At 36.7% G+C, this 26,926-nt stretch overlaps 1 protein-coding gene across 1 annotated transcript in view; it reads left to right on the plus strand.

Annotated features, from left to right (window-relative positions):
- The window catches only part of qin (tudor domain-containing protein qin), a 571,075-nt gene that overhangs the window by 324,341 nt on the left and 219,808 nt on the right, over positions 1-26,926 (plus strand). Inside the window, exon 24 of the mRNA XM_090381133.1 lies at positions 15,076-15,133. Coding sequence (XP_090237259.1) covers positions 15,076-15,133 — 58 coding nt within the window. The remainder of the gene's footprint in view (positions 1-15,075; positions 15,134-26,926) is intronic.

Genomic DNA, 26,926 nt, shown 5'->3' on the forward strand with positions numbered 1-26,926 from the left:
TATCAGGACCTTCAAGCAAATTCAGGTCCAGAGTCAACGAGTATCTTCTGTCTTCTTAGAATTAACCTTCAATCTCCTTGACAGTATTATGGTTTCACCATTTGTCATGTCTGTGGATAAGTCACATTCAATTCCTGTTGACAGGTGGAGGAATTTCTAAAGTTCTCTTCAATTAAGGCTGTAGTTTTTTTTTTTTTTCTGGGAACGAGACTATAGGTGTGAGGGTGTAGACTTCTTGAGCTCCGGCAAATGGATAAGTTTTCTTAGAAATTTTATTGCATTTTTTATTAATCAACATATTAATTTGTGTTTTACAAATAGATTAAATAGACTCGGTAGCGTTCATTTGCTTATTTTTTAATTTAGCTAGTGATTTTGTAAGTTATGACTTGCTACTCATAATGCTATTGCGTCGGTGTTTTGGCACGAATATCCCAGCACGTAACCAGTAGCACAGAAGAAGTAGAGTTTTAATTGTAATTAATAAATAGTTTTAAGATTTTAATCACTTTTTGGGCATATATCTTTTGGATTTAGAATATAACTAAGAATATAACTAACTTAACATTGTGATCGTTACGGTATAGCGTAACTTGACAGTGTATATCTCGAACTTGAGAGCATAAGGTATAACATAAAACTAGATAGTGTGATACATATCACTGCATTAGCTTGGATAGAATAGTCAATCAGTTAAATTTATTAATCTTATTAATTTTCATTGTTAATTAATTAAATCATATTTAAACAGAAATCATGCCACAGACTAGAGCAGCAGAGCAACGTGCACAAAGTAGCAGGAGTGCTGTGGCTCAGGGGAGAACCAAAGGGACCAATTCTCCAATGCATCACCAATTAAAAAAAAAAGTGCAGCTTGTGAAATGTTTGCAGATCTTTTTGGAACAGGGTATGATCTAGCCAAGGAGGATGGGAAATATATTGTACAAAAAGAATGGGTGGAATAGGACCAGGGTATGTCTGACAGAGCCAAAAGATAATGATGTTGTAGAGCAGATATCAGTTTTAAGGGCACAAAGGGTGATATTGTTGTATATTTTGGCACTAATGACATCATGAGTAAGAGATCTGCAGACTTACTTAACAAGTACATAACAATATTGAAAAAAAAATTAATTCAACCCTGGAGAGATTGTGCAAGGCTCATGGGGTAGAATTTTTTCCAGTGTAGTCTGTGCTTGTTCGCAGAAGAGATTGTTTCTACAGGGATACACAGATTATTTGCTGATACATATATATGAGATGCAGTGTCACACAGATATAAGGAATGCAGAATTGGAATTTGGGGAGTACAATGTGTACAGAAAGGATAGACAGGATAGAAAAGGAGGGGGGGGTCATGCTGTTAGTTAAGAGAAACATAAAATCCAAGGAAGTGCATCCAGTTTCCATGGGAGGACAGGGCAGTGTTGAGTCAATTTGGTGTGACATAAGCTGGGAAAGCAAAATTGAGAGTAGGAGTGTGTTATAGGCCTAATGACTGTGATGAGTACGAACAACTACAGAGAAATAGAGTGGGCCAACAAATCGGACTGTCTTATAAGGGGAAATTTTAACTTCCCAGATATAGACTTTTGTGGATTAATTGGATGATGGTTTTCTACAGCAGCATGTTGACACACAGTCAGAGGGAGTAATACTCTTAATCTGATTATCAGCACTGATTATTCATGCATTAAGAATCTGCAGATGAAGGAACTACTAGATGTAACTACAATCAAGGTTTAAGGGAAGGGTTTTTGCATTCATAAAGGTACCTATAGTGGTCTCAGTCAGTTTTTAAATTCTATGTAGTGGGACCAGTTTATGATGTTACCAACAGCAAATTCAAAATGGGAAGCTTTCAAGGAATTAAGGTTTAGGCCTAAATGGATGTCAGGTGAACTAATGAGGCATGTGGAAGAGAAGAAAAATGCATGGGATACATTTAAATTATCAGGTGACACAGAAGCTTATGGTAGATATAAATAGGGCTGTAATCAAGTTACAAAGGAGGTTAGGCAGGCAAAGGCAGATTATGAGAAAACTTTGGCAAGGATGCAAAGAAAAATGGCAAAGAGTTCTTTACTTATGTAAACTCTAGAAGGATGGGGATAAATCAGATTGGTCCACTTTATATTGGTGGTTGAACTGTTAATGATCCTGCTCAGGTAGCTGACAAATGTTATTCACACTTGAGCAGTTATTCATGCAGAGAAATGCCAGAGGTTTATTAAACTCTAGCAGTGAGCTAAATGAGAGCAAAATGGAGGAGAAATTGTTGAAGTTAAACTTAAGAAAGGCATCTGGTGTGAATGCAATCTATCCAGTTATATTAAAGGAGGTAACAAAGGAAGTAAGTAAACCCTTAGTCATAATTATGAGAGCTTCCTTCCACTCAGGGGAGGTCCCCATGGACTGAAAATGTGCAAATGTGACCCCAATTCACAAAGGAGGAACAAAGGGTGATATCACAAGTAATTACAGACCTGTTAGTTTAACTACTGTTCCAGGAAAAATAATGGAGTCACTGGAGGATCATTTAGATCAAGACTGCAGTTATGGTTCAGACATGGCATGGGTTTATTTAGGGTAGTCTTATCAATTTGATTGGATAATGCGATGTGGTCACAAAGGAACTGGATGCAAAAAATAATTTTGATATCGTATACTTTGATTTCGGGAAAGTTTTTGACACTGTTGCACATGGAAGACTGCTATACAAATTGGAGAAATATGGCATTAAGGGCAGGTTTCGACAATGGATAAAAGGGTGGTTAAGTGGCAGAAGACAGAGAGTGGTAATCAGTGGTCACTGCTCTTCATGGATTAATGTTATTTGTGGTGTCCCCAGGGTTCGGCATTGTGCCCATTGTTGTTTTCTGTATTTATCAATGATATTGATGACTGTATATCAGGCTTAGTGTCCAAGTTTGCAGACGATAAGAAGATTGATAATGTTGTTAATTACAGTGAGGACAATGCACTACTATAACAGAATCTGGAAAAGTTGAGCAGACTGAGATGTGGCAACTAAAAGTTTAATATTGGGAAATGGAGAATGAAAAAGAGTTGTGGGTAATTTTGCAGTCAGATGTGAAGTTTTCTGAGCTGTGCAGACAGGCTGCAAGAGTAGCCCATGAGGTCTTGTCAATGATATAAAGGAATTTTTGCTAGCAGGCCCAAAGAGGTGATTGTCCCTTGTGTAAGGCAATGGTTAGGCCACATCTTGAGTACTGCATACAGGTCTGAAGGACATCATTTTAGGAAAGATGTAGAGTTGCTGGAACAAGTACAGAGAAGGGCAACTGTATTAGTGAGTGGAACAAAGGGTTTCTCTTATAAGAAATTCTTAAGTTATGCAAATTGCAGTGTCTGAAGATTAGGCATCTGATTGAGTTGTATAAGGCCTTGAATAGTTTGAGCAAGCTCAATGCTGATGGGATTGTTTCTCTTGCTCGGATTACAAACCTGAGGGGGCATAAATTCAAATTGAGGAAAGACGGTTGTAGAATAGATGTGTGGAAATTTGCATTTATCCAATGGATGGTTGATTGCTAGAACAAACTACCATCTGTCGTTGTGGAAGTTGACAGCTTAAATAAATTCAAGGCTGGACTAGACAAACTTTTGGAGTGAATGGATGGGTGAAATGGGAAGGGATACTATATAAGATTGCTTTCTTACATTACATGCCCCCTACTAATCCTAATGCTAGGTAGGCAAGCTCAAGTGGAAGAATAGCATTTTTTTCTGTATTATCCCAGTTTTTTTCAGCCTGGGCAAGATGAAAAAATTGGCCCTTGTGCCCACTTGTGCAGGCAGGTATATCCAAGGGCTATGCCAAATTACACAATATGCTCTAAGTTGGTGATTGACCTAAAACACAACAACAACAACAACCTTCACCTTTGTTGAAGGCTTAGAAGACTTGACTAAACATGAAAAATAAAGTAAAATGAAGGAAAAAAAACCTACACCACATCAGAAGTGAGATGCCTGATCATCTGTAGGCATTCCAAAATATTGTTCATACACACTACTGAACTTGATGCTACCTAAAAACTCTTTACATGCTTTGGATCAGTGTGCTATCCACCAGTCCAGAATAAGTATAGCAGCCCTCTGAAGAGAAAGTTGAGCCTTGATATGTAGCCATAATAGCCTTAAACCATACAAAAAAAAAATAAATAAATAAAAAATACACACACACACACACACACACACACACACTACAGGGCTGTTCCCCCTGCTCACCATACCCCACACATGCTTTTCTACATAAAATGTAGAGAAGCATGGAGTAAGTCAAATCTTTTCTACGTAAAAGGCACGCCTTTTCTCAATGCACTGATGTTGTTCCTTCCCATTTTTACTCCCATCCTTAGCTATCTCCCTCACTCAGGCTTTTTTTTTTCCCCTCAGGAAGCTAAAGCGACCCTTGACAGAGAGCAGCCAGAGTACTATGGACAGCCTGGCTCACCTCCCGGTGGTGGTGGTGGCGGCGGCAGCGGCAGACAACATGGAGTCCCACTAGGGTCCCTGCAGCCAAGAAGCCAGCACAAACAACAGAACCCAACACTAAACTACAGATTGTAAAATTACAAATTATGCTTATGCTCTCTATCTGCATATCATGTAAAAATAAGGCAATGATATGTATATTTTAATAAGGCATTGATATGTATATTAATATTAGTTTTATTAATATTATAATATTAGTAATATTAATATTAATATTAGTAATATTAATAATATTAATAATAATAATATTAGTAATAATATTAATAATAATAATGATAGTAATATTAATATTAATATTAATATTAGGATATATAAAAATTATAAGTGGGTAATTGTGTATATAACTTATATTTGTATATCTGGATGTGCACCCCATTGTCAACAGCCATAAGCAGGTATCTCTTAGGAGAAAATAAAGATAATAATAATAAAAAACATGCAACACAACACTTTTACAGAGGTTCTGTATTCATCACAAGTGTACTGATGGCACAGATGTGGGAAACCAAGGTAGTGCCTTACCCAAGCACTATGCCACTATGATTGATATCTAATCAGGAAATGACCTATGTAATTATGTACCTGCGCATTGTAGTGCCGTAATTTCCCCACCCACTTGTACCATGTGACCCGCATCCTTCTGCCATTGGCCACCCCCACCCCCACCATGCAGCATTCTCAAGGTCGAATAAATATCACTATGTAATTATTTACGTGCATTTACATAGGTCACTTAGGAAAAGGCCTTTTGCTTTTGGTTCCATAATGCATGAGGAATATTGTTGTGTCTGAAAGAGCAGGACTAAAATATTTACAAACTATACAAATATTTAAAATATTTACAAAAAACTAAACTATTTACAAATATACAAACACTATCGGATGGCTTCTTCAGCTGACATTGCAATGGAACATTAAATGATGCAGTGCATGGTCATGTATTACAGAGTGAAGCAGCGTACACAAGGTTGGTGAATTATAAAGGCAGCAGTTTTCTTTCAGTGGAAGACAGGAAGACAGTGGAGATTGAAAGGGACCCTCACGTCCTTTTCATTCTCCACTACCCTGAGTGTAGTACCACACAGTTGGTACGTTACTCTGGGGTTACTGCTAGCCATATGCAGTACTTTGTTAAACTTCATTTACTACCTCTTGGCCCATCTGTCCAACTTTTCTAAATCCTCTTGTAGTAGTGTACTGTCATTACTTTTAATTAACAACTCCTGCCAACCTTCGGATCATCTCCAAACTTGAACATTAAACCTGACATGTCTTCATCAATATCATTGATAAATATACAAAACAACAGCAGGCCCAACACCGAAACCTAGGGGACTCCACTAATAACATTAGTCTGCGAAGAGCAGCGTCCATTGATTTCCACTCTCTGTCTTCTCCCACTCAACCACCCTTTTATCCATCGTAGCAATTTGCCCTTAATACCTTACTTCTCCAATTTGTACAGTAGTCTTCCATGCACAACAGTGTTAAAAGCTTTCCTGAAATCCAAATACTGTATATGATATCAAAATTATTTGTAAGCACATCGTACTATGCAGTAAAATTGATCAGACAGGACTTACCCTTAATAAACGTATGCTCTGTCTGAACTATAGCTGCAGTCTTGTCTAGATGATCTCACAATGCACCTTTAAACTTTGACTCCATTATTTTCCCCAGAACAGAAGTTAAAAAACTAACTTGTCTGTAATTACGAGTGTCACCCTTAGATCCACCTTTGTGAATGGAGAATACATTTGCACATCTCCAGTCCATGGGGACTTCCCCTGAGTCCAAGGATTATCTCATAATTATGGCTAAAGATGTACTTACTTCCTTTGCCACCTCCTTTAATATAACTGGATAGATCCCATCCACACCAGGTGCCTTTCTTATGTTAAACTTAACAATTTCTCCTCCACTTTGCTCTCAGTTATAACAAAATCATTAAGCACCTTGTTACAATTTGATAAACATCTGGCATTTCCCTCCCTTAATAACCCCATGTGTGAATGTAGATACAAAATACTCATTCAGATTATCGGCTATCTGAGCAGGATCATCTACAGTTGAACCATCGATATCAAGTGGGCCAATCTGGTTCACTTGCAAAATCCCCTTTCTCTTAAGAAGTCCTTGCTGTTTTTTTTTAGCATCCTTTGCCAAAGATTTCTCATAATCTGCCTTTGCTTGCCTAAATTCCTTTGTGACTTTATTACAGACTATCTTATAACTATCACAGGCTTCTTTGTTACCTGATAATTTATATGCATCCCGTGCATTTTTCTTCACTGCCAGGAGCCTCATTTGTTCAGCTGACATCCATTTAGGCCTAAACCTTGAACAGTATTTCTTAATCGATATGAAAAGCCTAGTAACTTCCACAATTACTTCCTTGAATGCTTCCCATTTAGAAATTAATGCTGGTAACATCATTAGTTAGTCCCACTGCACACAATTTAAAAACTGTTTGAGATGACTGTAGTCACCTTTATGGCAGCAAAAACTCTTCTCTTTACCCCTGATGACAGTAATATCTTTAAGTAAATTCCACATCAGTTCACCATGATCACTGCCACCCAGTGGTTCCTTTATCTGCAAATTCTTAATGTACGAATAATCAGTGCTTATAACCAGACAAGAGTATTTCTCTCTCTCTCTCTCTCTCTCTCTCTCTCTCTCTCTCTCTCTCTCTCTCTCTCTAATGTGTTGCTGTAGAAAACAATTATCCAGTAAATCCACAAAATTCTTGCTAGTGTGTGAGTGTCCAACCCACAAATTCCAGTCAATATCTGGAAAGTTAAAATCTCCCATTATTAGAGAGTCTGACTTGCTGGCTCACTCTTTTTCTGTACAGTTGTTCATTATATTCATCAGAGTCATTAGGCCTATAACACACTCCTACTCTCATTTTTGCTTTCTCTGTGCTTACATCACACCAAACTGACTCAACATTGCACTGGCCAACTATGTCAACTGGATGAACTTCCTTAGATTTTGTGCACTTCCTTACTTCAAATTCATCAAATTTATTTATGCCTCTTCGATTTTGCCTCGGTAACAATGAATGTGACATGTAAGGAATGGTATGCTGTTCTCAAATTTTGTTTCCTATCATTGGTGTACTTGTACTCAATGACAGTATGAGTAGGGAGAAGTCTCAGATTGTTGTGATGTAGCATCAACCCACCTGCATTCAGTTGTGGTCATTTGCAATGAATGTGATCCCACAAAGTGTAAATCACAGTTCTGTAGTAGGTCCCATAACAGTCATGACATGGCACGAAATGCTGGTAAACCATTCCTTAAAATGCAAAAAAAAAAAAAAAAAGATGACCACACCCTTCCTGCAGAAGCCACGACTTTTGTTGTTGTTTGCAATGAATTAGACTTAGTTTTGTTGCTTATTCTCTAGATTGAAAAATGATGAAGCCATGTGTTATCAGCTAATTTCACATTGTGTAGAACCTCACCATCTTCAGTAGTCAACTGTTTGTCAAGTTCTGCCTTGAATCTATTTAAGCTATCAACTTCTACAATGACAGATGGAAATTTGTTCCAGCAATCAATCACCCGCTGGCTAAAGGCAAACTTCCGCACATCTATCCTACAACCGTCTTTCCTCAGTTTGAATTTATGCCCTCTCAGGTGATTATTCTGAGCAAGAGGAAGAATCCCATCAGCATTGAGCATGCTCAAACCATTCAAGGCTTTATACACCTCAACCAGATCACCTCGCAGGTGCCTAGTCTCCAGACACTGTAATTTGCAAAACTTAAGCCTTTCTTCGAAAGAGCAACCCTTTGTTCTGTTCGCTAATCTTGTTCTGATTTGTTTTACAAAGGAGCAAAGCAAAACTATAATATGCTTACTGTTTTGCAATTTAATACTGTGCAGTGTTAGTAATGCACAATGTGAAGTTTTAACCTTAAAAGACAGGATAGATATAAATGAATTAAAAGGAAAGGTGCTAATGACTATTAAAAATATTCCTAAATGTTTTTAGTATTTTTTATATCACTGTTAAATGATACAAGAAAAAAAAAATTTAGTTTGCACTGACACCATAGATTGAAAAATGATGAAGCCATGTGTTATCAGCTAATTTCACATTGTGTAGAACCTCACCATCTTCAGTAGTCAACTGTTGAAGCTCCTGAAAAACCTCCATGTGAACTTGGTGTTGCTGAGGTGTGAGTTTTGGAACCCAATGCACAAACACTTGTCACATGGAAATGGTCATGGAGAATACCATGCGTGCTTACTACTTATATTCTCAACATCTCTGCCAGTTGTCTTACTGTTATACACACTCTTCTCTCATGATTACAGATGCAGTGTTTAGGTTTCTGTGGTGACAGCAGTGGTTGGACCTCCAGGACTGCCAATTCTTGTGATTGAATCACATCATTCATCTTTAAACATTCTAAACCAGTGCTGTAAACCAGTAACATTCTAAACCAGTACTTTTGTAACATGCAAATAGCCACAGACCGTTAACAAAGCATCATGGACGTTACTGTCTGCAATGATTTTCCAATTCATCGTGGACTGTTGCCGGTCTGCAGACCACACGTTGAGTAGCACTGTTCTAAACCACCCGGAAGCAAAGATTCACCGTAAGCCTCTTAACATTTCATACACTTCAAGATCACAAGTCAGCTGTGCAGTTGCTGTTGTGATGCAGCTTGGTTTGGTCTTAAATTCTGTAGTTCAGCTGATGGTTTTTAAAATGGAAACAAAATTTGAGAACAGCATACTATTCCTTACATGTCACATCCATTTTTACTGAGGCAAAATGGAAGAGCCATTAATTTTACTGATTGCCAAGATCATGTGGAGATCACAAGTCAGCTGCGCAGTTGCTGTGTGATGCAGCTTGGTTTGGTCTTAAATTCTGTAGTTCAGCTAGAAATAGCAAGCAGTACAGTTGTTCATGAAAAATTATGATTATTCTTTATGAAAAACATCCTTGTATATTTAATCTGAAACTCAGTATGTAATATGTGTAGCTTTATTAACCCTAATTGAACAAAAAAAATTATATATTATTTGAAGTATATTTATATGAAAATTAATATTAATTCAATGTGATCTTGATTTTGGACACATCATTGATTATGTTAGAATTGGAGTATAGTCAATCCTCGTATAACATGTGTTTACACTACACGAATTCAATCATACACGATTTATAAATAGGGGAACGAACTACACGAATTCAATCATACACGATTTATAAATAGGGGAACGATATCTTATATAACACGAACCGAATTCGCTTATGCACGATTCGCCTTTGTGTTTACAAGAAATGGCAGTCGAATGCAGAATCACCCCAACTGAACGCAACGACAGGAATGAAGAGAAGATTCTGAAAATGTATTTATGTTTTTTATATCAGTAAAGGGGAAACACATTTCACCATAATAACGTAAAAACCAACGCAATTCCAGCTATTGGTATAATCATAAATGTAATTAGATCGAGTTTACTACCTGTTTATAGCAGATTCCACTAGCAGAAATGCAACTGGAAATTGTTTTATGGTAGTAACCCCCAGAAATGTACTTTAGTAAAGTGTGAGGTGTTCATAGTGTCTCTGCCTTTATGGTGTTGTTTATTCAGTTGTTACACGTGCGCAGGTTTGTTTATGTGTATCAAGCGTGCCTCCTCGTTTTGTAATTGTGCTTTATTCCCTAAAAATGAGTAAAATACATAAAAGGTGTGAAAAAGAAGCGTCCTGGTAGAGACACTGCAGATTCAGAAAGAAAAAGAAAAGCAATATCGATAAACAGAGGCGGACTGGGTCAAAAATTCTTACCCAGGAAAATTTATAGTGGCCTCATACTATGGTTTATGGCCAAAATCACACTGGCCTCCGGCCCACCGGGGTTTCCCCGCTAAGGTATTCTATTTAATATTGGCCAGTCCACCTCTGTCGATAGAGAAAAAATATGAAATTGTGAAATGCTTAGAGCGAAATGAAAGACCATGTGATATTGCAAGTGCTACAGGCCTAAATGAGGCAACGCCGAGAATTACAAAGAATGCAGAGAAAATAAAAACAACTTTCACAGCAGGGACAACTCAAAGTGTAATTAAAATCCATTAGATTAAGACGCAAGGAATTGGAAGAGATGGAACGGCTGTCATCTGTTTGGATAGAAAATCAAACAAAAAACAAGTTTGCTTACAATAGAAGCAAAAGCATTAGCAATATTTTATTACGTAATAGAATACGTAAGTATTTTATTACGATTATTTATTGTGTTTGGTAATGTTTTGGTTACAAGTGTGTGTTCAATCTTGTGTTGTCGGCACCTAACCCTATTTTTCCCATAGGGCCTGTTGTTTATATTGCACGATTTTGCATTGCACGAGGGTTTCTAGGAACACAACTATCGTGCTATATGAGGACTGACTGTATGGCACTCTTAACATTTGATTACAGTTTTGGTTCAATGTCTATTTGTATCACCATGTGTCTTTGGAGGTGAGGTACTTGTATGATAATTTTTTTGCATAACAAGACTGGTATTACTAAATATTATTTGCTTTTCTGTGACATGTAATGTCAAAAAAAAAAAAACTACGTGACAAAGTGCACAATTTTTTTTTTAACTTTGTTTTTTGTTACAAACTAGTTTGGAAATTCTGTAGTTCAGCTAGAAATAGCAACCCACTTGGTCTTGTGTGTTGTTTGAGTCATTATGCAAAAAATAAATATATATATATATAGGGAAATCCCCATGTTAGGTTCTGTGGTATTAAACTTGTGCTTGTTTGAGACCATAAAAAAATTGTAACTTCGAATCGTACAGTTCGTGACTTGTAAGGTTTTTTGTAAGATTATTTTGGTTTTTATTTGATCGTTTATAAATTTTCTTGGGTATGTATTACTAAACTTTTCTTAAGAACAGTATTAGAATAATTCAACTAAAAGTGAACTAAAATGCAGCCCTAAATTATGCCTAAGGAAAGTAAAAAAGCAATGCTGAAAAGAAACTTTATTTCTCTAGAATAAAATATACACATTTTGGGTCGTCTTAAAAAAGGGGAAAAAGTATACTGCATTGCAAAAAAAAAGTTGAAATTTAAATGCAGCAACACTCATCCCCTATCAACAATAATTGAGAAAATGGAAAATGCACTCAGTATTTGTATTGACGATAACTGTAAAAAAACAGATCCCATCAGATGGCAATGTAATTAAACAAAAGACACTAAAAATTTGTAACCATTTAAAAGAAAATGGAGCATTTTCTGTTAACCGGAGTTTGTTTGCCAGTAAAGATTGGTTTGAGTTATTTAAAAACCACTTCTCATTACGTAACAGAGAATTCAGGTGGAGAGTGCATCAGCAGAAAATGTGGTGTGTATCCTTGCTCTTCAATAATTTCAGAAAATTATTGAAGACCACGGATACACACCACATCAAGTTTTCAATGCCAATGAGACAGTTCTTTGGTGGAAAAAATGCCCAAGAGAACTTTTATTTCAAAAAAGGAGAAAAAACTGCACCGGGTTTTAAGGCATCAGGAGATTACAATATAAAACCTATGCTGGTTTATAGATCTTCTAATCCTTGTGCAATGAAAGGTGTAAATAGAAATGCATACAGGTATATTGGAAAACAAATAAAAAACTTGGGTAACTGCCGATTTATTTAAAGAATGGTTTCTAAATTGTTTTGTGCCAGATGTGGAAAACTATTTAAATCGAAAGAAATCTAATTTAAAAGTTTAATTACTATTGGATAACGCATCAGGCCATCCAAAAGGTTTAAACCATCCAAGTGTTGAAGTAATGTTCATACTGCCTAATACAATTTCTTTAATTCAGCCATTTTATCAAGGTATTATATCTACCTTTAAAACTCATTACATCAGAATATTGTTACAATGGATTTTGGAAAAAATTGATTCTGAATCTATTGAAGTGATGGAGGTAGGGAAACATTTTTCAGTTATGGACTGTATCAGAATCGTAGCTTTGTCACTCAAAGAAGTGAAACCGTCAACATTAAATGCGTGTTGGCAAAATTTTGGCCAGAGTTAGTTAGGAAATATGGTCGAACCGGCAGAAAATGGAATCAGTGCAATTCTGTTTTCTGCTTAGTCGGTAGAAGAAGATTTTGATGGTATGACTGAAGATGTTCAAGAATTACTGGTAAAAAAAGAGGCTGGCAACACGAATGTGGTGGAAATGGCATCGTAGGTAAACCAAATCAATTCAGAGGATGATAGCACAGATGAAACTGGAGTTCCAAATTTTACACTAAAAAGCACAAACTTAGCTAAGCAATTAGAATCTTATTTTTTGAATGCAGATCCTTCGACTGAAAGGAGCACAAAGTTCAAAAGGGAGCTTCAAAAATGCTTAGCACCATACCATGAAATTTACAAAGATCTATCGAGCAAAGCAAACAAATCCAGATTACGATTTTCTTAAAGAGAGCAGAAGATATGCAAAATCTAGATGCTGCAGAAGAAAGTTCAGAAGACGAAAATATTCTGAAACAGAGAACACGTTTTTGTTTGATTGTGCTTAGCAGCGATGAAGAGGAAGAAAATTAAATGAACGTACATTATCTGACATGTGTATTACAGTTCGTAAGCCTTTTGTTCAGTTTAAGTTTCCGATAGTTATAAAAAAAAGTATTTTTGGCAACTTTTGGAACTTAACCCCCCCCCCCCATTTTGTACTGGTTCTTAGTCCCGTACTCAGTTTCGCACTACGTGAGATTTTGTATGAACCTAACATGTAGATTTCTTGAGTGTGTACAGAGAAGGGCAACAAGATTGGTGAGGGGAATGAAGGGATCCTCTTACCAAGAGAGGCTTAAGTTCTGCAAATTGCAGTGGCTGGAGAATAGGCACCTGCGCGGTGATCTGATTGAGGTGTATAAGACCTTGAATGGGTTGAGCACGCTGAATTCTGATGGGATCCTTCCATTTGTTCAGATTACGAACCTAAGGGGGCATAAATTCAAATTAAGAAAGGACAGATGTAGAATAGATGTGCGGAAATTTGCCTTTAGCCAGTGGGTGGTTAATTGCTGGAACAAACTTCCGTCTTTCGTTGTGGAAGATGATAGGTTGGACAAACATTTAGAGGGAATGGTTGTGTGAATTTTTTTTTTTTTTTTGGCTGATGCTGCATAAACTCATATGCTTGCTTTCTTGCATCACATGCCACTATTACTACTACTACTAACTACCATGTTATACAAGGGTTACCTGTGTGTGTGTGTGTGTGTGTGTGTGTGTGTGTGTGTGTGTGTGTGTGTGTGTGTGTGTGTGTGTGTGTGTGTGTGTGTGTGTGTGTGTTTCTAATTGTTCGAATTTTTGATTGTTACCTATTATTGGTGGTTTTTACATATAGGCATTAGTGTTCATACAATTCTGGTCATTAAGCTGGCCTTATTTAGGTCATCTTAAATCCGCATGGCCTATAAGTCCAGCTTAATGACCAGAATTGTATGAACACTAATGCCTATATGTAAAAACCGCCAATAATAGGTAACAATCAAAAATTCGAACAATTAGAAACAAATATATACTGGCATATAATGTTCAATTGGCCAATACGGCAAAAAACAATGGCATTAACGATGCACAAAAGAAAGATTAATATATAAACCAACATTATATATATATACACTGCAGATGTCTTAAATTCTTAGTCCCTGTTAACACAGTTTTCCACTACATGAGATTTTGTAAGAAACCTAACTACCATGTCATACGCCGACCGGACTAGCCAGGCGGGTAAAGTGCCTGCCTGGCAACCCAAAGATTGTGAGTTTGAATCCCACCTAAGGCTAGGATCAGAGTAAAATGCAAAAACTTTGGGAGGTGCATTGGGAGGCCACAGAAGCCGATGCACCAACAACTAACAAAAAAAAAAAAAAAAAACCATATCATAAGAGGGTTACCTGTGTGTGTGTGTATATATATATATAAAAAATTATTTTAACTGACTTAAACTTTTCCCGTGTACCACACAGACACACACACACAAAATGTATGTGTGTGTCTGCATTTCATGTCAGAAACAGAGGCTATAGTCACTTATTGCCGTTTCCTCCTTTGATTCCGCCGGCTTTTCCTCAAAAAAGGCGCTGAGGTCTCAGGACGAACAGCACTGTTATTATTATTATTCCTTATTACTTCTCCTTTATCTTAGCTTCCTTCTTTGTTCACCATGATAGCGATTTCTGTTCCCTTTGCCCTCCATAATTAGCGTTACTAGTACTGTAACATTAGCACATTGCCCTTCACGACTACTAACTTATGTAGCAATTATGGTCATTGGGTACCTTCTGCATATGGCAGTGTCTCAGGTCCATAATCCATTATTATTATTTTTATTATTAATAATATCTTAACCTGTTGCTTCCTTTAAAACACACACATATATATATATCCTGCAGATGTCTTAAATTTATCAAAAATATATTAATTGTTAGCAAAGCTATACAGTGTTTTTATTACTTCTGCATTGCAAGTTTATGAAAAGGTTTGAAAACATTTTTTCTTTGTTGTTTAGGAAAAGAAGTGGTTTACAGAAACAGCTGGCAAAAAGCAATTGTCCCTTAATTCTAAAAGTATGTTTATTCTTATATCGGACTTAATTTATATTTGTGAAACTTACTGCAGCATAAAACTTTATAGTTTATACATATTGTGTTTGGTAGTGTTTTTATTTCAGGACAGGATCTTTTTAAAAATATTCATGCACAAGTTTTTAAAATTTTGTATTTTTGAATACTCATGTAGTGCTACATATATTGAAACATGATGTTATTTGTTTCTGTGTAAATTAAGAATGAAAATATTCAGAATCATTATGGAAAAATTTAAATTTAAGGTATATATCATATGAGAAAATGAACCATGTATACTGCCTCCCCAAATGAATTTTTTATTTGTGTATGTTCTTGCTTTTGTGTACTGTTTTTGTAGCAGAGAAATTTAATTTTGTTTTATAATTTGCAATTAAAAAACAACGTACTTACGATTTGTATTAAATACTCCTAGTTATTAGCACACCTAAAATATGTTATGTAATCTTTTTGTGATATAAATATGTATTGTCATGATGCAGTTTCTAAAAGAAATTAAAGAAAATTCTGTCACATGTATGTGTGTCTGTGACCGACTTTTCTGTGTGCAGACGTGTAAGCACGCAAACATCTCCACTTTAAAATGGTTTGATATGATCACTCAAAGTGTTTTGAGCAATCACCACTGCATATATAAGTATTACATAAATTGTTACAAGTAAAAGTTTAATAATAAACAGAAGAGAGATAAAGTAAAGATAAGAAATGCGAGGTAGTCAAAGGTATTCTGTTTGTGTGTTAGATATTTAGTAATTCGGATCTGTTAAAATAGTAATTCATTTGGGAATTTACTCTGGATATACTTGCCATCACTGATATGTGGTGAATGATTTTCTTTTGAACTAAAGTTATATACAGTTTGCAATGAATTATTATAACTTATTGCAAACCTGTTTTTTAACTTCATCTTTGGAGTTCAAAAAATAAAAGTATAGCTACCTCCCGACTTACATAAGGGTTGCATTCTGCAGAACTCTACGTAGAGTCAAATTTTATGTAAGTCGGAGTTTCCAAAAATGCTTATGCAGCACTCGCAACTATGCGCCCTGAATTTGATTGAAGCAAAAAAGAAATATTCGGCAAACATGTAAAAAGAATTATTTATTCAATTTTTTTATCTCATGCACAGGAAAAATTACGAAAGTGAACAAAATTATAAAATTAAAAAAAGAGCCAGGAAACAATCATAACGTTAGCAAGTTTTACCTTTCGAGCATCGCTGCCAGAATTAACTCTCCAGCTGATAAGCACGCTGCTGCAGAAGTTGAGGGCTGTGGAGATTTATAAGGAGTTTTTTCCAACACATCACAAAATTTCTCTGCAGCTGCAGAATCGGCACTGGCAACTCCACTGCATACTTTAATGTTGTGGAAACCATCGCGATGCTTGAACCTATTAAACCACCCGTTGCTTGCCACGAACTTGGCTTGAGGTTCGCAGTACTTGTCCTTAATATTGTCATAAATACTTCTTGCTTTTGCTTGAATGACCATTGGATTCAGGGGCACTTTCTTCTGAATCTGATTTTCCATCCATATTATTAATAGCTTTTCAATCTTCGATATAGCACCTGAACGCTGTTTTGTGATCACTGTTGATGTTAAATGCACTGATCCTCTAACATGTTCTTTTATACACACACTGTCCCTTAAAATAGTATTCACTGTTGAAGCAGCAAGACCCAATTCTGTGCAATAGATCACAAACTTTGTCCTGCTTTGGTACCTCTTAATTAATCATCTTCATTTCTAGATCAATCTTGTTTCGTTTCCTAGAACTGCCAGCACTTGCACTTTTCATTGGTCCCTTTCCCTTCACCATTTTAATAAGTAAATAGGAATGAAGAGAAGTTTCTGAAAATTTGTTTTTTATATGATTGATGATTTCAGTGAAAGGGAAACATATTTCACCGTAATAACATAAACACCCACACAATTCCAGTTACCGGGATTATCACAAATGCAATAAGATCAAATTTACTACCCATTTATAATAGATTGCGCTAACAGAAAAGTCCAATAAACTGGAAAGTGCAAATTGTTTTTATTGTTTTATGATCGTGACCTCCAGAAATGTGATTCTTATATCAGAACATATAATAAAGATGAAAGTGTAGTGCAATTTCCATTATAAAAATTACCCTTAAGTTTGCACCAGCCAGCAAAAAGTTAAGTAAAGTCGAGTATTACGTAAGCTGGGGATTGCCTATAAATCATAGATAAATGAAACTGCATTTATGATGCATTGCTCAGAAATAGCACACTTCTGTGCTTGTGAGTAGGTATCATCTGCCACGAGTTATGTATAAGACAGGACAGTTGTATTATATCAGCAGTTTTGCAAGTATGCATGAATGAGAAAGGTTGTTTCACCAGACAGAGAAGTGAAGTGACACTGTATGCTGCAGGTGCTACATGTTTGTGATGTGTTTCTGAAACATACTTACACACTACAACCTAGGTAAATCCCTACCAACCACCCTAGAAACAGAAAATCTCGACTGGTAAAGTTTTTGGACAATATGATTCGGTTTATTAATAAAACAAAAAATTTATCTTATTCTAATTTAATTTAAAATAATCTAATTTTTTTCTCTCAATACCACATCCATAAATGTGTAATAACCATCCCCATTATCTGCTTAGTCAATACCTGGAGGAATGCTACCCACAGGGTGCAAGTAAACCCTCTTATAAAGATATCCCTTAGATTCTTGTTCACCAAACTACCTTGCAATGAGATGAAGTAAACTACAGTCTGTGTGTGCATGCACACACACAAATTCAACATTGTGGGGTGAAAATGGTCTCATAAGAGCTGCAGTAGACCTCACCAGCGAAACATTGGTCCATACACACCAGGGGTCCTAGTTCTTGCCAGCAAAACATGCTCCATATTAAGCAACTACTGTCACCTGCCTGGATAGTGGGCACCATACACTATGGGTCCACGGACTCGTGTTGCGTACACAACACACATGAAGGCATCCGTTGGCATATTGCACCAGGTATTTGGACTCCTTGAACAGCGCACTCGTTTCCAGTTCTCAACCAGCTTGTTGCCATCACAACATTCACTATAGACAATGATCAGCGGTGAGGATAGGGTGTCTCCTTGGATCTCTTGCATTGGAACTTGATATGTCTAAATGTGCAGTGCATCATAATTTGGGATATTATTCTTGAATTCCCCATATGAGTTTGATTTACCAAAAAAAATATATATATTTTACTAGAATTTTTAAGTTTCCCTAATAATAACGCTTGATGACATGTTTGATTTCATTATGCATATTTGAGTGCTTTATTATCTTCAAATAAGGACATGAAGAATTGGACAGTGCTGCATCACATTTAATAACTCCAGTACATAGCTACTTTAGTGATAAATCTTTATGTGAGAGAAAATATCTAGTTAATTCTGAAGGGAATGGGATTGTCAAAACATTTTATGGATTATGTCAGTAATCAGTGGCTGCTTCTTGAACCAACATTTCAGCACTTGTTGGATCAGCCAAAAATAGTTATTTTCTTAAATGTATCCCATCTGAGAAAGAAAAACTGGTAAATGCTGCAAGAAAATTGTGTGCCTTCTTGAAGAAGCAGTCAATGAAAGCATAGTTTTAAATTCATGACATCCACAATTTCACCAAGTTTACTGCAGTATTTCAAAAAGAAGCAGCACTGATTCACAAAACTAAAGTGATTTCAGCATTCTCAAAGTACTGATTTAAAAATTGATCCTTTTAAACAGTAATCATATTTCTGTAAAATAACTTTTAAAAAATGCAAACTGAAATTTTGTACTTTCTTGAAAAGAAAACATTTAACTCATATTTGGCACTATTGCAGCAGAAAATCATATTATTTGAAAGAAAATAATAGAATATGATCATTTGCACAAAGTTTTCATTGTTTGCAGCCCACTTTAAAAGGAGTTCAAGAAATTTAAGAGATTTCAAAATTAGCCATCTGAAAATAAACCAGTGGATCAAAAAAGTTGATTAGCATATTACAAGTTGATTAGCACTGAACTTTTAATTCCTAAATAAAATAGCTTTAATTGGAAGTAAAAAATATATTACAGTAGCCAAGATTGTAAAGGTCTTAAATTCTTCTTCCATGGTACTGCAAGTACAGAATGGGGTTTTGGTACAAAAAGGGTGCACTTTTGCCAGTCTCACCAAAGACAGGCGATTACCTGTCTTTGGTCCCTTTCAAGAAGCTCGATGTCTTTTTTTAGATGTGATCTAACAATAGCCTTATATAATGGAATTAATGCATTCTTATCTCTAGTAGCAAATGTTCAATAAACCATTGATAGGACACCGTGGGCCATCCTTGCAACCTGTCTACAATCCTCAGAGAACTTCATGTCTGACCATATCATAACATCCAAGACCTTTTTCTCTACTACTGACTTTAGTTCAACTCCACCAAGTGTATAAGTTATTTTGGGGTTGCTGTTCCCCAGGTGTAAGACCTTGCATTTTGCTGAATTAAAGCATAGTTCCCATTTTTCTGACCATCCCTGAAGTCTATCTAGGCCACTCTGAAGATGCTCTGCTGGGCAGTGATCATTAACTACTCTAACAATCTTTACATCATCTGCAAATTTAGACATCATGCCCTCTATCCCTTGTTCGATGTCATTTATGAAAACCAAAACAAACAGTGGTCCTAATATTGATCCTTGGGGAATTCCACTTCTTACATCAACCAAATCTGAATAACCATTTATCACAACCATCTGCCTCCTGCCATGAAACCATCCTGCTATCCATCTAAGGATTTTCCCTGTGATTCTTTCCCACTTGTGATTGCTACTGCATCACATAGTAAAAGTTGCAATTAAAAAAATATATATATTCAAGACACCTCTATGGATACTAATTACTCATCCAACCAGGAAGACCCAATTTTAGAAATATATGTGGAGGAAGAAATGGACACTGGTCAGCCTACATTTTCAAAAAAAGACAAACAGAAATCTGACCGACATAAAACTGCCATACTGAAAAAGCAGTCAGATACAGCTCCTTGTACTCATCTCAAGTAATGCCTTATATTTTACAGTAGAATTGTAGAGGACTTCATAGCAATATTGACGATATTCATTACCTTATTCTTCGCTACTCTCCAGTGGGTTTCTGCTTACAAGAAACCTATTTGACTTCCCAAATTTCCACCTCCATAAAGAATTACTCTATATATCGAAAAGATTGCAATACATCAAATGTTGCCTGTGGTGGTGTGGCCATCTTGATCAGCTTACAGATTCCAGCGAAGCAAATTGTTCTTCAAACAGAAATTGAAGCTGTTGCTGTACATTTCATTACCCAGATTGCGATAACACTAGTTTCAATCTATCTTTCACCAAATCATACCTTCTCTTACCAAAATCTGGAAAACCTTCTACTGCAGTTACTTTCCCCTGTCTGTCTGTTGGGGGATTTCAATGGTTCCCGCCCTTTATGGGGATCTTCTAAATTAAATACACATGACCGACTGATTGAAACATTTCTAGATAGGAAAAATCTTACCATTCTTAATACAGGTGAACCTGCACACATATAATTGCCAACTGGACAAACTTCAGCAATAGATCTGTCAATATGCTCCCTGGTACTGTTTTCAATCATGGAATGGTCTGTTATGAATGATCCAATGGGCAGCGATCATTTCCCAATTATTTGTAATATGCTCACTGCACAACCACCATTAGCTGAACCCTGCAGGAAATGGAAATTCTCTCATGCCAACTGGGTTAAATTTCAATCAGCTATCACCCTGGATGAGGAAATTATATGCATACAGCCCATTGATGAATTAACGGGATATATCACATCCCGCTCATTATCAGCAGCTGAAATCTCTATTCCATTAACAAATCCTATGGTCCGGTGCCATTTTAACTACTTGGAATGAAGAATGCACGAAAGCAAAGAGGGAAAAAAATAAAGTGTGGAATTTATTTTGACAATCACCGACAACAGTTAATCTCATTAACTATAAGAAACTAAGAGCAAGAGCTCATCTCATTCAAAAACAAGCCAAGAAGGATTCCTGGACTTGGTTTGTGTCCGCTGTAAATAGAAACACTGACTGCAAATTAATATGGAAGAAAATTTGACAGCTTTCTGGAAAGTTTCCGACCATCCCTTCTACAATCCTTTCTTGGAATGGGCAAGAACTCTCTGCTCTTCTGACTATAGCAAATGCCTTGGGCAAAACCTTTGCTCAAGTCTCAGCGGCATCAAACTATTCCCCGGAATTCCAGAAAATCAAAAACCTCACTGAACAGCGACCCATAAACTTTCGCACTTCTCTAATTTTACCACATAACCAGCCTTTTCAGTATTTGGAACTTCTACAAGCCTTTAGAACAGCATGCAACAGTGCAGCAGGGCCCGATGGAATATATTACACCTTGATTACAAACAGTTGCAGCTGCTACTGTTATTTTATAATCGAATATTTCTGGAAAACATCTATCCTACATCTTGGCACCATGCCACAGTTTTGGCCTTTTTGAAACCCGGTAAAGATCCCTCCAGTCCTTTTAGTTACCGGCCAATTTCCCTTTCCAGTTGCCTCGGTAAAATACTTGAGAAAATGATCCATAGACGACTCGTTTGGATAATTGAAGACCTAAACCTAATGAGTAATAGTCAACATGGCTTTCACCAAAACAGGTCTGCCTTAGAGCTCATGATCAAGGGCGAGTCCGCAATTCACAATGCCTTTGTGAGAAATGAACACCTCGTTATGGTCTCCATTGACATAGAGAAGGTATTTGATACTGCCTGGCATTACGGCATTCTTAGAGACCTGCATGCCCTTGGACTATGAGGCAACCTGCCTATATTCATTAAGAACTTTTTATGGAGTCGTTCTTATGAAGTACGATATTTTAACTCCCCTTCTATGGCATTCTTGCAGGAAGGAGTTCTGCAAGGGTCTGTACTGAGTGTGCAACCCTTTTTGCCCTTAGAATTGACTCCATTACAAAAAAAAAAACTTTCAAATACTGTTGAGGCTTACCTGTATGCTGACAATCTCTCTCTTTCTTGCCATTCTCAGAACATAAGATCTATTGAACGTCAATTGCAGATATCACTAAATAAAATACAAAAGTGGGCAGTGCTCAATGGCTATTGTCTTTCACAACAGAAAACTGTCGCTATACATTTTTGCAATCAATGCAAATTACATACAGATCCCGAACTTCACATGTCAGACTTTACCATTCTGATTGCCAACAACATCAGATTCTTGGGATTAACCCTTGACGAGAAGCTAAATTGCCTTGATCATATTTAAACTCATACGTAATACCTATCTCAAAAAGCTCAACGTACTAAGAGCTTTATCTGCCCTGTCTTGTGGAGCAGATCGTACCTAGTTGCTTCGACTATATAGAGCATTGATTAGATCACGCTTGGATTATGGTGCTCCAGTCTACAATTCTGCCCGAAAGAGTGTACTACACTGGCTGGATCCTATACAACACAGTGCATTACGGATTGCACTTGGAGCCTTCAGGACATCTCCAACTCACAGTCTATATATTGAAGCTCACGAACCCCCTTTGCCTCTCCGCAGAAAAACGTTACTACTGAAGTATGCGGTCAAAATAAAAAGTTGCTGTTTGCATCCTATTCACCCATACCTCTTCAATCCTCAACTGACTAGTGTCCACAGAAATAAACCTAATAAAATAAGGCCAGCAGGCCTACGGTTTTTTGAAATAACACAGAGTTGGAAAGTTCCTCTTCACAGTAGTCAACAGGTAATCAATGACTCCCCCCTCCTCAACTGAACTTTGATACTTATTTTCTTCATTGGGACTAAGTTCAATAGCAAAGCTTAATTATACGGTACTCACCTTAGATGATCTGCAGTGGTTATTACTTGAGGAGGGTTGGAAGAATAATTTTGGGGTTTAAATAATTTAGAGTTTACATGGGTTAAATAGTAAGGATACGAGATTAAATTAATTAAAAATTAAAACGGAATTTAAAATATGCACAAGGAAGTAGAAATGCATGACTCCGTCCTTGGTTGTCATTGAAGAATTAATAGAACTATAATTGACAAATCTTTTTATTAAGTTTAACTCAATACATGATAGACTGAAATATACACTTGAAACAGAAGTTAATAAACAAATCAACTTCCTTAATCTTACAATATACAAAACAGGCACCAAACTGGGAACCAAGATTTTTAGAAAAAACACACGCACTGAAAAATATCTACGTTTTGCATCACACCACCTACTTAGTACAAAAAAGCTGTTCTTTATAACCAAATCCACAACGCTATAAAATACAGCTCATCACAAGATGGCTTATCTATTGAACTACAATATCTCACAGAAAAGTTCATGTCCAGAAAATACCTGTTTCAATTAATTCAACACATTATTTCCATCGCTAAAAACAACTCCAATAATTCACCCAAACATAACACGGAAGGGTGCACGTGCATCATTCTCCCTTATCACAGTAGTCTCGCCAGACAATTCCGTCGTGTGTTCACGGGCACTGACATTACTCTGCTATTTTCTTCATATAACAAACTCGGGTCATTATTCAACACATAAAGAAACATATAAATACCCAATAGGTGACATGAATAATATCATATATTTAATTAAATGCCATCAAAACTGTAATGCCTGCTACATCGGAAGCACCACTACCAAGTTCAGTTCCACAAAAACCTCTAACACAAGGGCTTATTACCGCTACAACAGTTTCAGAATAGGGCAATCCAGCACTGAACTTACTCTACACGTACATTCCCACAACCACACCCCTCTAGTTGATTCAGCTATTACCATTATAAATTAAAAACTAGTTACAAAATTCTTCAATATGAAGCCCTCGTTATAGAATGGTTCCACCGTCACTCTAAATTAAAACATCATAAATGCGAAACTACCCTCCAACCTTTCCCCCGTCTGGAATCTCACACACCTAAGATTCCGACATGTCGCAAAGAGCATCACGGGAACATAGAAATTCTTTTAAATACAATATGTGTTCTCTCCTCGTTTAATATTGCCAACTGACAACGTTAAAAAACGAAAGTCAACCGTTATGACTTTTGGCCCACTGGTTTTCACATATTTTAGAGTTCTTAATTCAATTAATTCTTCAATGACAACCAAGGACAGAGTTGTGCACTTATACTTCCTTGTGCATATTTTAAATTCCATTTTAATTTTTAATTAATTTAATCCCGTATTCTTACTAATTAACCCATGTAAACTCTAAATTATTTAAACCCCAAAATTATTCTTCCAACCCTCCTCAAGTAACCACTGCAGATCATCTAAGATGAGTAACGTATAATTAAGCTTTGCTATTGAACTTAGTCCAATCACAGTGGTATTTAAGATATTCTATAACTTATCTAATTTCTTCAATGGGGTAAGAATCTTCTACCGACTCTCAACCTGAAACAATTCCATGCAAGTCATATTCAGAGCTATGTTGATTTCCTGCCAATATATACCGATGGGTCCAAATATCAATCAGCCGTTGGAGCAGCAGTAGTGTTTCCCTCCACTATTATTTCAGCTTCCCTTCCACCTGAGTATAGCAAGTTTTATTAGCTCTAGAGCTAATAAAATTAGCTCTAGAAAATTTGAATCTTTACCCATCTTCAAAATATTTAATTTACACAGACTCTCTCTCAGCTCAATTAGAGCAATGCAAAATCCATCCTATACGAATCACCCTGTTTTAAACCAAATCAGGAAGTTTCTCTTGAAAATTGAACAACGTCAACAATTATTGAACTTTTGTTGGATTCCAGCACATTCAGGGATAAAGCGAAATGAATTGGCAGATATATCGGCAAAATATCTTTCCACATTAGATTTAACCTCTGTTCACATTCCAGCCTCTGACCATGATATCGTCATAAAAGCAGCATGCCTTGAACAGTGGAAAGAGCTATGGCACACTGAGACTAATAACAAACTTTTCAAGTTGAAACAGGAACCAAAATTTTGGCAATCAAGCTAGAAGGGGAAGAAGTGCTACTTGCATGGGCAAGAATAGGACATACCCACCTGACCCACCTCCATCTACTCTGGGCCGACCGGGCTAGCCAGATGGGTAAAGTGCCTGCCTGGCAACCCAAAGGTCGTGGGTTCGAATCCCGCCTCAGGCTTGGATCAAAGTACTGCAAAAACCTTGGGAGGTGCATTATGGCCACAGAAGCCGATGCGCCAACAACTACAAAAAAAAACTCCATCTATTCACAGGCAAGGATCCTCCTCGGTGTCCACACTGCTCAGTACGTCTAACAATCAAGCATATTCTTGTTGACTGTCCTGAATATCACCAGGACAGAACATCAGTCATGCATTCTTTGAATAAACTGCAAGAACCAATATCACTAGAGCATATTATTGGCGATCAGGCAAATATTAATGAATTTTTCTGTTTTCTGAAAAAAATTGGAATATATCATCGCTTCTGAATGGTTTCTGAAGTGAAATTGAAATGCCTTAAATTCTGAATTATTACCTAATACATCTCTATGGACAGGCGCATTATAGCCAGTGTAGCTTATGCACCATTAAACTCCCACACACACACACACACACACACACACACACACACACACACACACACACTACTGCTACCTCTCTCTCTCTCTTCATCATCTACAGTAGAACTCTGTGATCACTTCCTGCTGCTGGTTTCTGTACTGTCAGCTTTATTATGTCATCTGGTTCATGGGTTATGGTGAGGGCTAGAATATTCTTGGCCATAGTACTTTCCCTGACATGTTGGTACAAACAGAAATCATCTATTGATTTAAAAATTTTGTTCCCCATGTCGAGTTTCCTTTCCATTTACTCCAATCAATTAGAGGCAAATTAAAATCACCCATAATAAGACATTCGTGCTTACTTGCCCATTCCATTTGCATGTAGAGGCTCTCATCATAATTTTCACAATCACCTGGCCTGTAGATTACTCCCGCTCTCATTATACCTTTGCTTTCAACTATCTCACACCATACAAATTCTATGCCAGCATTCGAAATGTCTTAGTCCGCGAAAACTCTCTTCGCTCTCAGGCTGCTTTTGATAAGAAGCATGACCCCATCACCCCTTATATCTGCCTCATCCTTCCTAATACATTGTGCATACTGTACTAAAACTCATTCATGTGATTGCTTCTGTGATTTTTGCTTTTCGGCTAAATGGGGGATGAAAGGCTTAATTGTCGGTACTCACCTCAGTTGATCTGCTCTGTTACATGATGTTATGGCAGAATAGGATTAAAACTAATTTAGAATATAGATTAAAAATTGTTTTAAAAATAATAAGGATGAAAATATTAAAAGATCTGTGGTTAAGATTTGCCCAGGGAAGAAGAAGTGCACCATCTTATTCCAGGTTGTCATATAAGTGAAATATTAACATGAAAGCTAGATGAGGCCAATAGTCATAATGAGAGACTTTCGTATAAACGTCTTCGATTGGCAGTAATATTTCCCCAGTTAAATTATCCGGATTAGAATACGGGTTCAATTTTCCAATAAATGACCTACATTATCCCATAAAAGATTGCATCATTGAGTTGCAAACAAAATTAGAAAACCATCCAGACAAATGGCGAATCATACATGAGACCAACAACATTATCAATTCTCGACTAGTTCCACAACCTAACATGAATAAGCAGCAATTATCAGATATACATAAATTACAAAAAAACACCAATATTATTATACAGAAAGCCGA

This window comes from Mastigoproctus giganteus, chromosome 9 (assembly GCF_048544385.1).
Source record: "Mastigoproctus giganteus isolate SK-2022 chromosome 9, ASM4854438v1, whole genome shotgun sequence".
Lineage (NCBI taxonomy): Eukaryota > Metazoa > Arthropoda > Arachnida > Uropygi > Thelyphonidae > Mastigoproctus > Mastigoproctus giganteus.